At 40.5% G+C, this 11,715-nt stretch overlaps 1 protein-coding gene across 3 annotated transcripts; it reads left to right on the plus strand.

Annotated features, from left to right (window-relative positions):
- The first annotated feature begins 647 nt into the window (after positions 1-647).
- cdc7 (cell division cycle 7 homolog (S. cerevisiae)) lies at positions 648-10,493 on the plus strand. 3 transcript variants are annotated; one of them, XM_041991377.1, is made up of 12 exons: positions 648-972; positions 1,203-1,293; positions 1,458-1,544; positions 1,710-1,845; positions 4,120-4,213; positions 4,485-4,627; positions 4,807-4,873; positions 5,253-5,360; positions 6,536-6,711; positions 6,805-6,887; positions 7,011-7,160; positions 9,785-10,493. In XM_041991377.1, exons 2-12 carry the CDS (start codon positions 1,203-1,205, stop codon positions 10,180-10,182), a joined length of 1,533 nt encoding a protein of 510 aa, XP_041847311.1. In that variant the 5' UTR covers positions 648-972; the 3' UTR covers positions 10,183-10,493. The 3 variants fall into 3 exon arrangements, with proteins under 3 accessions (XP_041847311.1, XP_041847312.1, XP_041847310.1); XM_041991378.1 differs by having other exon boundaries at positions 649-972; positions 4,807-4,870; XM_041991376.1 differs by having other exon boundaries at positions 656-972; positions 4,807-5,137.
- Positions 10,494-11,715: the final 1,222 nt, after the last annotated feature.

Here is an 11,715-nt window from a genome sequence, read left to right on the forward strand (position 1 = left end):
TGTGTCTGAGCACCATGTGGCTTAGGTGTTTTTCATTGCAACAACATTGAATATTCTCTTTCTGAACTGGGCACCACATTCTTTGAGTTACATTATACCAGAAGCTCTGGCGCTCACATCTTCTTAAAAAAGCCTTGTGCTTTCTGGAGACGGGCTTCCCAGAACTCACTGGAAGGATGCGCACCACAACAAAGTCCTGTTCTGATTGGACTGAGTTACAAAAATCTGCGTCTGTATCTGTGTGTAGAATCCGTGGTTGCTTTTCATATTAAGGTAATTTGATGGAGACAGTTGGAGACAAAGGTCTCGTGTAACTCTGAGCTTTTCCAGCCTCGGAGTTAGACGCTTGATTTATGTAGGAATCCATGAATAATGTACCCGTCATGCAGCGCATCAACACGATGGCATCCTCGCTCTCCGTATTAGGTACATGGTGGCGCACTTCGAAGTGTGCAGATGAATTGGGACACAAATGTTTTGTTTTGTGGCGCTAAAGTAACACGTCACTGTCGCAGACAGTCACGTCACATCGGTCCTCGACGCGTGTGCGAATGCAAAATTAAACAGTTCCCCTGGGGAAGGGCAGAAATTCGAGGCGGACAGTTCTTATAACTGCTTCGTATAACTCTTTGAACGTCTCTGTCCGACTGCGGCTATAATCATAAATATCCTTTTTTGTAGATACCTTTGGCTATAATCCAACCAGATGTACCGCGTTAATCCGCTGTGATTGGTGGAAGTCGCTAACACGTGATTTGTGCTGAGTCAACGCGAGATGTTCCTTACGTCACTTTTAGCGCGTAGTTTGTTGTTGGCGGAAAAGGTTCTGCTTAGAGCTTAACAATGTATTTTATTTGGCCGCAGCCTGAAAGGGGTATACATGTTTAATATTTTATTTTAGTTTTAACTAGTATGGCGAGTATATAAGAATTTAAATTTGGAAAATATTGTACTTTGGAATCAACTAAAGCGGTAAGTTACTTGTTGTTTTGCCCAACGCGCTACCGTTGCTATCTTCATAGGCTGTAGCCATAACTAACTAGCATGCTAATTTATCTTTATGTGTATATTAACTGTGTACATTTACAAAACACATGTCCGTTTAACAAGAAACACTTTAAGTTGATACAGTCTTATATTCCATGCCTAGTTTTCTTCTTATCTCTTCTTTTTTAAAATATTTGTTTGTTGTTTGTTTTCAGATGGAGCTGTCTTCTATCTCCGCTGAAGACATAAGCACAGATGGGTGCATCATCAAGTCTGACAGGACTAAGAGGATAAACAAAGTCTCAAGTGAGTTGGGTGCTGTAAGACAACTTGAATGTTATTAAGGTGCAAATGTATGTCTTTAAACTTTTATTTTACAGTAAAGTGTATTGCAAGCATGTTTTTTTAGATGTACTTAGAGTGGAAATGTGTTACAGGACTCAGTTTTTATTCATTCATTTTACTTATAGGGGATGTGGAGGTGGATATTGAGCTCCTCTACAAAGCTGTTCCTCAGCTGGCCAAGGTTTTCCACATCATAGACAAAATAGGAGAAGGTACATGATCAACTAAACTTTCTCTACAGCTTTTGTTGGCTTACTGTTATGTTTGGTGCAGAAACACCTTTGTTATTAGCAAAAATAGTTATCATGTGTTAACCTCAATTAATCTACTGGGAGAGACGAGGTGAGGCGGTCATGATATGTGTAATTCTGACTTAGGTACATTCAGCTCAGTGTATTTGGGTGAGGCACGGATGCGGGATGGTAGGAAAGAGATGTTTGCACTGAAGCACCTCATCCCAACAAGCCACCCTACACGCATAGCTGCTGAACTTCAATGTCTAACTGTGGCAGGGTGAGTCTAACACTACTCAATTTATAGTTTTTAACAAACTTTCTTAATTTTTACTGCTGATAAAGTCACAAATTACAACCCCAGTACAACTTTAAAAAAGGTGGGCCACTATGTAAAATGTAGATAAAATAGAATGCAATAATTTACAAATCTACTAAACCCCGTTCAAGTCCCCGGGCTAGCAACAAAGGTGAACCACTGTGAGCCCCCGGTCGCTAGAATCTGGCAGCCCACTGCTCCTAGCACCTAGGATGGGTTAAATGCAGAGAAAGAATTTCCCAGCAGGGGATTCATACAAATATAGCAAAATAAAAATTATAATATATATATATATATATATATATATATATATATATATATATATATATATATATATATATATATATATATGTATATGTATATATATGTGTGTGTATATATATATGTATATATATATATATATATATATATATATGTATATATATGTATGTATATATATATATGTATATATATATATATATATATATATGTATGTATATATATATATATATATATATATATATATATATGTGTGTGTATATATATATATATATATATATATGTGTGTGTATGTATATGTGTGTGTATATATATATATATATATATATATATATATATATATATATATATATATATATATATATATATATGTGTGTGTATTTATGTATGTATAAATTATTTCCAGTCCAACATAAACAACTTTGTTTATGTTGAAACTGGGACATTTTACCTTTTCATGGAAAGTATTGGCTCATTTTGAATTTGATGGCAACAGCAACCCAGAATCTTCTCCTGTGAAGACATGCTGTTGTGATGGATGCAGTATCTGGTTTAGCATTGTCTTTCTGAAATCTGCAAGGCCTTCAGCCCTTGTCCGGATTCTCTGAATCTTTTGACGTTGTAATACTCTTTCTTTTGTTGCCCCCTTTCCAACTTTTTACAGATGTGTCTCTGCCATCACATTTAAATTGAGCTGATTTTTTCCATGAAATGGTAAAACATCTCAGTTAATGTTATGAAGGGAATAAAATATGGGTTTATGAGATTTACAAATAGTTGTATTTGGTTTTTATTTGTATTTACACAGTGATCCAACTTTTTGGGAATTTGGGTTGTACATTATAAAGGTGTAATATATTTTATTTATATATTTATAGCTGTCTGTCTGTCCGTCCGTTTATCTGTCCGATGACAGATGTGCTGAAGCCCCTCAACAGGGCTTCTCTTTGGCTGTTAAACATCTTTTCCCCTACACTGACTCAGGACTTATAGAATAGAATAGAAATACTTTATTAATCCCTTTGGAGAGTCCTCAGGGAAATTTGGGACTTGAAATCATGGTGCTATGTTGTTAGCGCCACACCTTCAAAATGCCAAGAACTGAAACGGTTCACATGGACAACGTCAGAATTTCTCAATTGAACCAGCATTGCTGCCTCCTGAAGCGCAGCGGTAGGCTACTCTGCTGTCAGTTGTGGAGTCCGTTGAGGGGTAGCTGCAGATAAGTTGCTTTAGATTTTACAAGTTGAATAGACATTCCAATTTGGCAAATCCAAAAGCGGCGCGCTTGAACAGTGATCAAGCATGTGAAAACTGATTACGCACACGGCAAACACCACTTGTACGTGATACGAGTAAACTAGTACCTGTGAGTGAAAACACACATCACGGAGAGGCATTTCTGCACTACGAGGGAATCACCCTCATGAGAGCCCATCAATCCACACATATGTGGACCAATGTCCTTGCGGCGGTGAGTAGCGCGCTCTCAACTCTGTTCCTGTACGCTTGGCTGAACAGTCATCGCTCGCTCGAGACTGGTTCACGTGTCTAATCCTCTGATTGGTTAGTTTCCGGCCGACAACAGAGCCAATGTCAGAAAGAGCTTCTCTAAAGTGTTGTCAACACGTAAATAAACAACACTGAGCATATGAGTAAAGGACGATTTCACTGAATTCTTGGGAAGCTAGTGCACATTAGACCAGCTCCTATAAAGTAAAATGCCCCTCCCCCCATCACCACGGCTACAAAACATGTAGGGGAAACACTGTTATTATCACAGGTCCCTGAAATAACCAGGAATTAGAAAATGGAGATTTTCTAATTCCTGGGTAATGACTTGTTATTTTTTTATTGTAGCAAATTGGTGTGTGTGTGTTTCTCATCTGTCTGACATGATTCAGCTGAACCTGCAAACCTCAACACACTGACGACTGGCTTTTTGAAAACACTTCTGCCATGTTTTTCCTTGTACAGAGGCAGAGAAAATGTGATGGGGGTGACCTACTGCTTCAGGAGAGAGGACCATGTGGTGATTGTGATGCCTTACATGGAGCATCAAGCTATTGTGGTAAGTACTTGTAGTTTTTTCACCAAATACTTTTTTACTTTTACGTCTGCTTGAGTAATTATCATTTACTTCATTGTTTTGAAGTAACACTACTCTAATTTGAGTACAATTTCTGGCTACTCTACACACACCTGATCACTGAGCAGATTTTTGTCTCATAGATGTAATCTTAAATGATCTTAAATAAGCTGCTTCTTCAAATGTACTTTTTGTTTCTACGTTTGTTAAAATGTTATTAACACTTGTCATTTAATCTTAACATGTAAACCAGGATATCATTGGTTCATTAAGTTTTGAAGAGGTGCGTCTGTACATCTACCACCTGCTAAAAGCCCTAAAACACATCCACCAGTTTGGTATCATTCATCGAGACATCAAACCAAACAATTTCCTCTATAACAGACACAGTCAAATGTGAGTATTTGCACCTGTTACGTGGTTGTTTCTGCAAAGTTTTTGTTGTTTAACTAATTTTAATAAGCATTCACTCGTTGATGAGTATTTATTTCTGGGATTTTCTGAAATAGATCAGAAAAAAGCTGGGTGTGTTGCTCAGTAACACCTCATCTGTGTTCATCTATTTGGTGATGTAGGTATGCGCTGGTGGACTTCGGCCTAGCTCAGGGCACAGCAGACACCCAACTAAAGCTTCTGAAGGTGGTGAGACAGAGCCCGCCACAGAAAGGTGGAGGGTCCACAGGAAAACAAGAAGCCGCACAGCGAAGCAAAGCACCACCCAAACTTCCTCTAAAAACCACCAACACACCCTCAACTTCGCCACCTCTGCCTCAGCAACAATCACTGCCACCTTCCTCCTCCTCTTCCTCCAACATCACCACATCCTCCTTAGCCTCTCAGAAAGCACCTGTTAAAAAAGCACGTGCTGTCACCATCACCACCTCCTTGCGCACAAAACACACAAAGGTGTCTCCTCTGATTTTTCTTTAGTTTTTCTTTTTTGGTCTCTTCTTGTGAGGACTGGGTCTGGTGGAATTCTGCTTCCTGCACTCATGTGTTGGCTTTTGCTTGTTTACATTAGGATCTAACAGGACTGCGAAAAGTTCCACGTCCAGTGTTTGGAGAGAGAAATCTGAACAGCTATGCCCCGTCTGCCTCCAGCACCAAGCAAGCTGCAAGTAAAGCAGAAGTAAGAACATGTGTTTTTAGGAGAATAACAGCATTAGTTTTTTTTTTTCTTTCTATAAAATTCTTTTTATAGGATTCATTCAGTTATTGAAGTTGCCCAGCCATGTTAGAAATATACACTCACTGTCCACTTTATCAGGTCCATCTTGCTAGTACCAGGCTGTTCCCCTTTTTCCTTCAAAGCTACCTATATCCTTGGTGTCATAGATTGAACATGGTGGTGGAAACCTTCCTCAGAGGTTTTCTCCATACTGACATGACAGCATCACACAGTTGCTGCAGGTTTGTCGGCTGCATCCATGATGAGAATCTCCCGTTCCACCACATCCCAAAGCTGCTCTACTGGACTGAGATCTGGTGGCTGTGGAGGCCGTTGGAGTCCAGTGAACTCATCGTCATGTTCTAGAAAGCAGGTGGAGATGATCTGAGCTTTGTGACATGGTGCATTATCCTGCTGGAAGTAGCATCAGAAGATGCTCCACTGTGGTCATAAAGGGATGGACATGGTCAGCAACAATACTCAGGTAGGCTGTGGTGGTTAAACCAGGCCATGTTGGTACTAAGGAGCCCAAAGTGGGCCAAGAAAATATCCCCCCACCATTACACCAGCAGCAGCCTGAAGTGTTGATACAAGGCAGGATGGATCCATGTTTTCATGTTTATGATAAATTCTGATCCTAGCATCTGATTGTGGAGCTGAAATGGAGACTCATCAGACCAGCAACATTTCTCCATCTTCTATTGTCCAGTGTTGGTGAATCTGTGTGAATAGTAGCCTCAGTTTCTGCAGACCTTGGTAGGAACCAGTGCTTATTTGACTTCCTGTTAGCTTTCTTTCATCTCCAACCAGTCTGTCCATTCTCCTCTGATTTCTTACACCAACAAGACATTCTGGTCCAGACATTTGTTGCTCACCAGATATTTTCTCTTCTTCAGTCCGTTCTCTGGAAACCCTAGAGATGGTTGTGTGAAAAGTTGCCGCCATGTGATTGGATATTTGTGTTACTGAACAACTGAACAGACGGATCTGATAAAGTCAACTTTGAGTGTTTGAGTATTTTTATTATTAATTTAGGCCAGGTTTTAGCTCTTCAGCATATGTTTTTGTTAAGTCTGTGTCACTACATTGGACCTCGTACAGATTTTAACGGTTTTTGCTTTTTCTTGAATCACAAGCTGGAAAAGCCAAATAAAGTAAAGGATCAGTCCAAACGGAGGCACTCTTCTGCCACCTGGGGCCCGCTACCTGTCAGGAGCCAGAGCTGCAGTCAGAAAGCTCAGAGGTCCGTACAACAAGGTCTCACGTGTAACTGCTACCTTACTGATCGTGTCTGCAACATCTGCATGGCCAGGTAAAGACAAATTCCCCACAATGCTACGATAAAGCATTTTTAGGAGCTGTTTGCATGTTGGTTATTGAAATTTCTCAATGTCTTTTAATGAAGAAAGCAGCAGGTGGCTCCCAGGGCGGGAACTCCAGGTTTTAGAGCGCCTGAGGTGCTCACAAAGTGTCCCAACCAAGGCACAGGTTGGCATCACACACACACACAACTTAAATCAAATATAAACTCATCCGCTCTAGTAAATATCTGTGCTAGTGCTGCTTTCATTAACGTTTCCTCCTTTTCTGCCACATCCTTCTACGCTGCAGCCATAGACGTGTGGTCAGCTGGTGTAATCCTGCTCTCGCTTCTAAGTGGCCGTTATCCGTTTTTTAAAGCCAGTGATGACCTGATTGCTCTCACTCAGATCATGACCATACGAGGCTCCAAAGAGACCATCCAGGCAGCTAAAAAATTTGGTTTGTATGAAATTTTGTTTTTCTTTAAGGCGAGACACAGCAGAGGAAGAAAAGCCAGTTATTCAGTTATTTCATCAACTGGTCAATGCTTAATTTAGCATTTTAACAGGTGACAGGAGCGTCACCAGTCCATCGCAGGGACCGCAAAGGAGACAAGAAACCATTCACGCTTACACTCACTTCTAGGGAGAGTTTAGAGCAGTGGTGCCCAAGTCCGGTCCTCGAGATCTACCGTCCTGCAACTTTTAGATGCAACCCTTCTCCAACACACCTGAACCAAATGACTGGCTCGTTACCAGGCCTCTGCAGAGCTGAATGACATGCAGATGACATCTGATTCAAGTGTGTTGGAGAAGGGTTGCATCTAAAAGTTGCAGGATGGTAGATCTCGAGGACTGAACCTGGGCACCCCTGGTTTAGAGTGACCAGTTAACCTAACATCCTGTCTTTGGACGGTGGGAGGAAGCCAGAGTACCCGGAGAGAACCCACGCATACACGGGGAGAACATGCACACACACCACGGTGCATTATAAGTAATGAGGTACAGACGTGGACAAAATTTTTGGTACCCTCACAATGTCATAGAAATAATTTGAATCTGACAAAAGTAATAAATAAAAATTCAGAAAGTCAGATGTTGCTTTTCAACCATGTTTCAGCAGAATTTAAAAAAAAATAAACTCATGAAACAGGCCTGGACAAAAATGATGGTACCCCTAGAAAAGACTGAAAATAATGTGACTAAAGGGTCATGTTAATCCAAGGTGTGTCCAGTAATTAGCATCACAGGTGTCTACAATCTTGTAACCAGGCAGTGGGTCTATATATAGGCTACAGGGAGTCACTGTGCTGTTTGGTGACATGGTGTGTACCACACTCAACATGGACCAGAGGAAGCAAAGGAAAGAGTTGTCTCAGGAGATTAGAAAGAAAATTATAGACAAGCATGTTAAAGGTAAAGGCTATAAGACCATCTCCAAGCAGCTTGATGTTCCTGTGACTACAGTTGCACATATTATTCAGAAATTTAAGATCCATGGGACTGTAGCCAACCTCCCTGGACGTGGCCGCAGGAGGAAAATTGATGACAAATCAAAGAGACGGATAATACGAACGGTAACAAAAGAACCCAGAAAAACTTCTAAAGAGATTAAAGGTGAACTTCAAGCTCAAGGAACATCAGTGTCAGATCGCACCATCCGTTGTCGTTTGAGCCAAAGTGGACTTAATGGGAGACGACCAAGGACGACACCATTGTTGAAAACAAACCATAAAAAAGCCAAACTACATGTTGACAAGCCACAAAGCTTCTGGGAGAATGTCCTCAGGACAGATGAGACAAAAATGGAACTTTTTGCCAAGATACATCAGCTCTATGTTTACAGAAGGACAAATGAAGCATATGAAGAAAAGAACACCGTCCCTACTGTGAGGCTCTGTTATGTTCTGGGGCTGCTTTGCCGCATCTGGTACAGGCTGTCTTGAATCTGTGCAGGTAGAATAAAATCTCAAGACTATCAAGGGATTCTAGAGAGAAATGTGCTGGCCAGTGTCAGAAAGCTTGGTCTCAGTCGCAGGTCATGGGTCTTGCAACAGGACAATGACCCAAAACACAGCTAAAAACACCCAAGAATGGCTAAGAGGAAAACATGGACTATTCTAAAGTGGCTTCTATGAGCCCTGACCTAAATCCTGTTGAGCATCTTTGGAAGGAGCTGAAACATGCCGTCTGGAAAAGGTATCCTTCAAACCTGAGACGACTGGAGCAGTTTGCTTATGAGGAGTCGGCCAAAATACCTGCTGAGAGGTGCAGAAGTCTCACTGACAGTTACAGGAATCGTTTGATTGCAGTGATTGCCTCAAAAGGTTGTACAACAAAATATTAAGTTATGGGTACCATCATTTTTGTACAGGCCTGTTTCATGAGTTTTTTAAATAATTCTGTTGAAGCATGGTTGAAAAGCAATGTCTGACTTTCATTGGTTAAATTTCATAGAATTTTTATTTATTTAGTCAGATTCAAGTTATTTCTGTGAACATTGTTTTTCTTTCATTAACCAAAGGGTACCAAGGATTTTATCCATGTCTGTACAAGATGGAAGCCACTGTTTTAATGGCCGTAGGGAACTCCTGAACCTCTGTCTTGCAGCATCTCACTGCCGCTGCTTCTGTCTTGTCAGTGTGTTTTGGAGGAGATGTTTATATAGTCAAAATGGCCTCCAGTTTTCCCAGTTTATTTTGTTCAAATCTAAAGGGCAAAATCGGCCTGATTTAGTTTTTTTTGTTTAATATTTATAAAAGAACTAGAAGCACTCAGAGGTCAGACCTCTGCCAAGCCATAGGGTCACCCACCGGAGAAACACCCCAAAAGTCCAGTGTTCTGTTTTTTTTCTAGCTTTATATACAAAATACTATATTTTATAAACAAAATTTTACTAAACTTGCAACAGAAAATAATGATATTAATGTGAGGATTAAAGCAGGAAGGTCTCAGGGTGGTAGCTGTTATTGACTCTATTCACCTGCAGTGTTTCGCCTTGTACACAGTCATTGTAAATGGAAACTAAACATCAGAAACTTGTGTGTTGAGATTAACTTTGGTTTCTGGTTGGTTCCCCTTCAGGTAAAGCAGTCGTGTGCAGTCGAGAACTTCCTCGCCAGGACCTTAGGACGCTCTGTGAGACACTGAGAGGAATAAATCCTCCAAATAACAAAGTCACACCAGTTCCAGTAGCCGGTGGAGACATAGACCGTTGCACGATCCAAGACTATGCGCCCACAACTCGACCAGCAGCTGCCAAACACGGGCTACTCAAAGATGGGGTGGGCAAAACTCTCCCAAACCACCCGGAAGACTTAAGCAGCAACAAAAGAAAATGCAGCTCACTGACAGATGGGTTGGGCTGGGACAGAGTTCCTGACGAGGCCTACGACCTGCTGGATCAGCTGCTGGACCTGAACCCGTTCACCAGGATCACAGCTGATCAAGCGCTGCAGCATGCGCTTTTCAGAGACCTGTGAAAGTGGTGTGTGCGTGACGAGGCCTTTTATGTTGGCAGGGTGTACCTGTGGCTCCTCAGGTGGTGGTTTGGATTTTAATCTAAATGTTCATGCAGAGGTTTCAGTTCCCAGCTGGTCACAGTTATTTTCATGGCAGCTTTGGTCCAGACTGAAGAACCGTAAAGACGCCTCATTATCACAGTGTGAACTGACTGAAAGGGTTTTAAATGGTTGTACATGAACTCCTGCGCTGTCTGAGCTGTATTTATAAACCGTAGACTGCCTTTTTTTTTTTTTTTTTAATACTTTTGATAATAAATGCAAAAAAAGTGTTGGTGTGTTAGAGCTTGAATTTCATTCATTTTATAAATTAAACATTCCATACAGCTAAATTTACAGCTTAAACTGATCCAAATACAAGTTTGCGTGTTTGAATACTGAAATGTCTTCAGAGGCAAACGTCTGTTCCACCACAATTTAATGAAATACCAGACTAGAGTTATTGTGTAGATTAGGCTGAATTAAAAACTCCATTTACTAACTTTGCAGAGCTGTATGGGAAACAAAAAGATTTAGAATTAATGAAATGACAGATGCAGCTGAGATCACTCACCGTCCACCTTGTCAGCTCCACCTGTTCAGTCACTGTCAAGACAAATATCTAATCAGCCAATCACAGGACAGCAACTTGCATCTAGTTATGTAGACATGGTGAAGACGACTTGAAGTTCAAACTGAACGTCAGAATGAGAAAGATGGAAGATTTAAGTGACTTTGAACGTTGCATGGATTTTAGCATACTGGTTGGAGATGAGAAAGACAACAGGAAGTCTAATAGGAAACTGGATCCAACCAAGGTCTGCAGACCAGCATCTCTGAACACACAACGCGTCCCACCTTGAAGCAGATGGGCTACAGCAGCAGAAGACCACACCGGGTGCCTCCTGTCAGCTAAGAACAGGAAACTGAGGCTACAATTCACACACACTCACCAACACTGGACAATAGAAGATGGAGAAATGTTGTCTGGGCAAAAAGACTGAAAATTCTTTGACCAGTGGCAGTTTTTTTGTTTAGGCATTTAGCTTTCTAATTTTTATTTTCGTACTGTTGAGCATCTCCTTTTCAAAAAAAACATTTTTTTTTTATTCTCAATACAAAAAAAAACAAACAGCAAAAAACAGTTATTTAGGCATTTTAAGGAGAACCAAAATGGTCGACGCTCCATTAAAAAGTAAATAAAAACAGAATGAAAAACCAATATTTTATCTACAGCAGAGCTTGGACAACAAAACAATAAAGGTGCAATTTGTTAAAAAGAAAAAAAAAGTCAATGACAGAAAAATGTTATATAAATGAAAACTGTTTCTATTGTATTTAATCACTTCACTTAAATGTTTTTACTTTTTTATAACAAACTATTTACATCTACTTGCTGTGGGTCAACATACATGGCTGCCATATTTGTGCTACCATTTTTACTACGGCGTCTCTGAATGGACAAACAAGTGTGTAGATGGAGAAAACTGAGCTTTAAAACTGCAGTACTGGGTT

Source organism: Melanotaenia boesemani, chromosome 8 (assembly GCF_017639745.1).
Source record: "Melanotaenia boesemani isolate fMelBoe1 chromosome 8, fMelBoe1.pri, whole genome shotgun sequence".
NCBI lineage: Eukaryota > Metazoa > Chordata > Actinopteri > Atheriniformes > Melanotaeniidae > Melanotaenia > Melanotaenia boesemani.

Excerpts from the sequence above, each read along its gene's own strand:
- cdc7 (XM_041991376.1), top strand. The coding sequence starts at position 1,203 with ATGGAGCTGTCTTCTATCTCCGCTGAAGACATAAGCACAGATGGGTGC. Across the intron at positions 1,846-4,119 it reads CAATGTCTAACTGTGGCAGG|AGGCAGAGAAAATGTGATGG; the intron begins GTGAGTCTAACA and ends TTCCTTGTACAG. Across the intron at positions 4,628-4,806 it reads TATAACAGACACAGTCAAAT|GTATGCGCTGGTGGACTTCG; the intron begins GTGAGTATTTGC and ends TTGGTGATGTAG.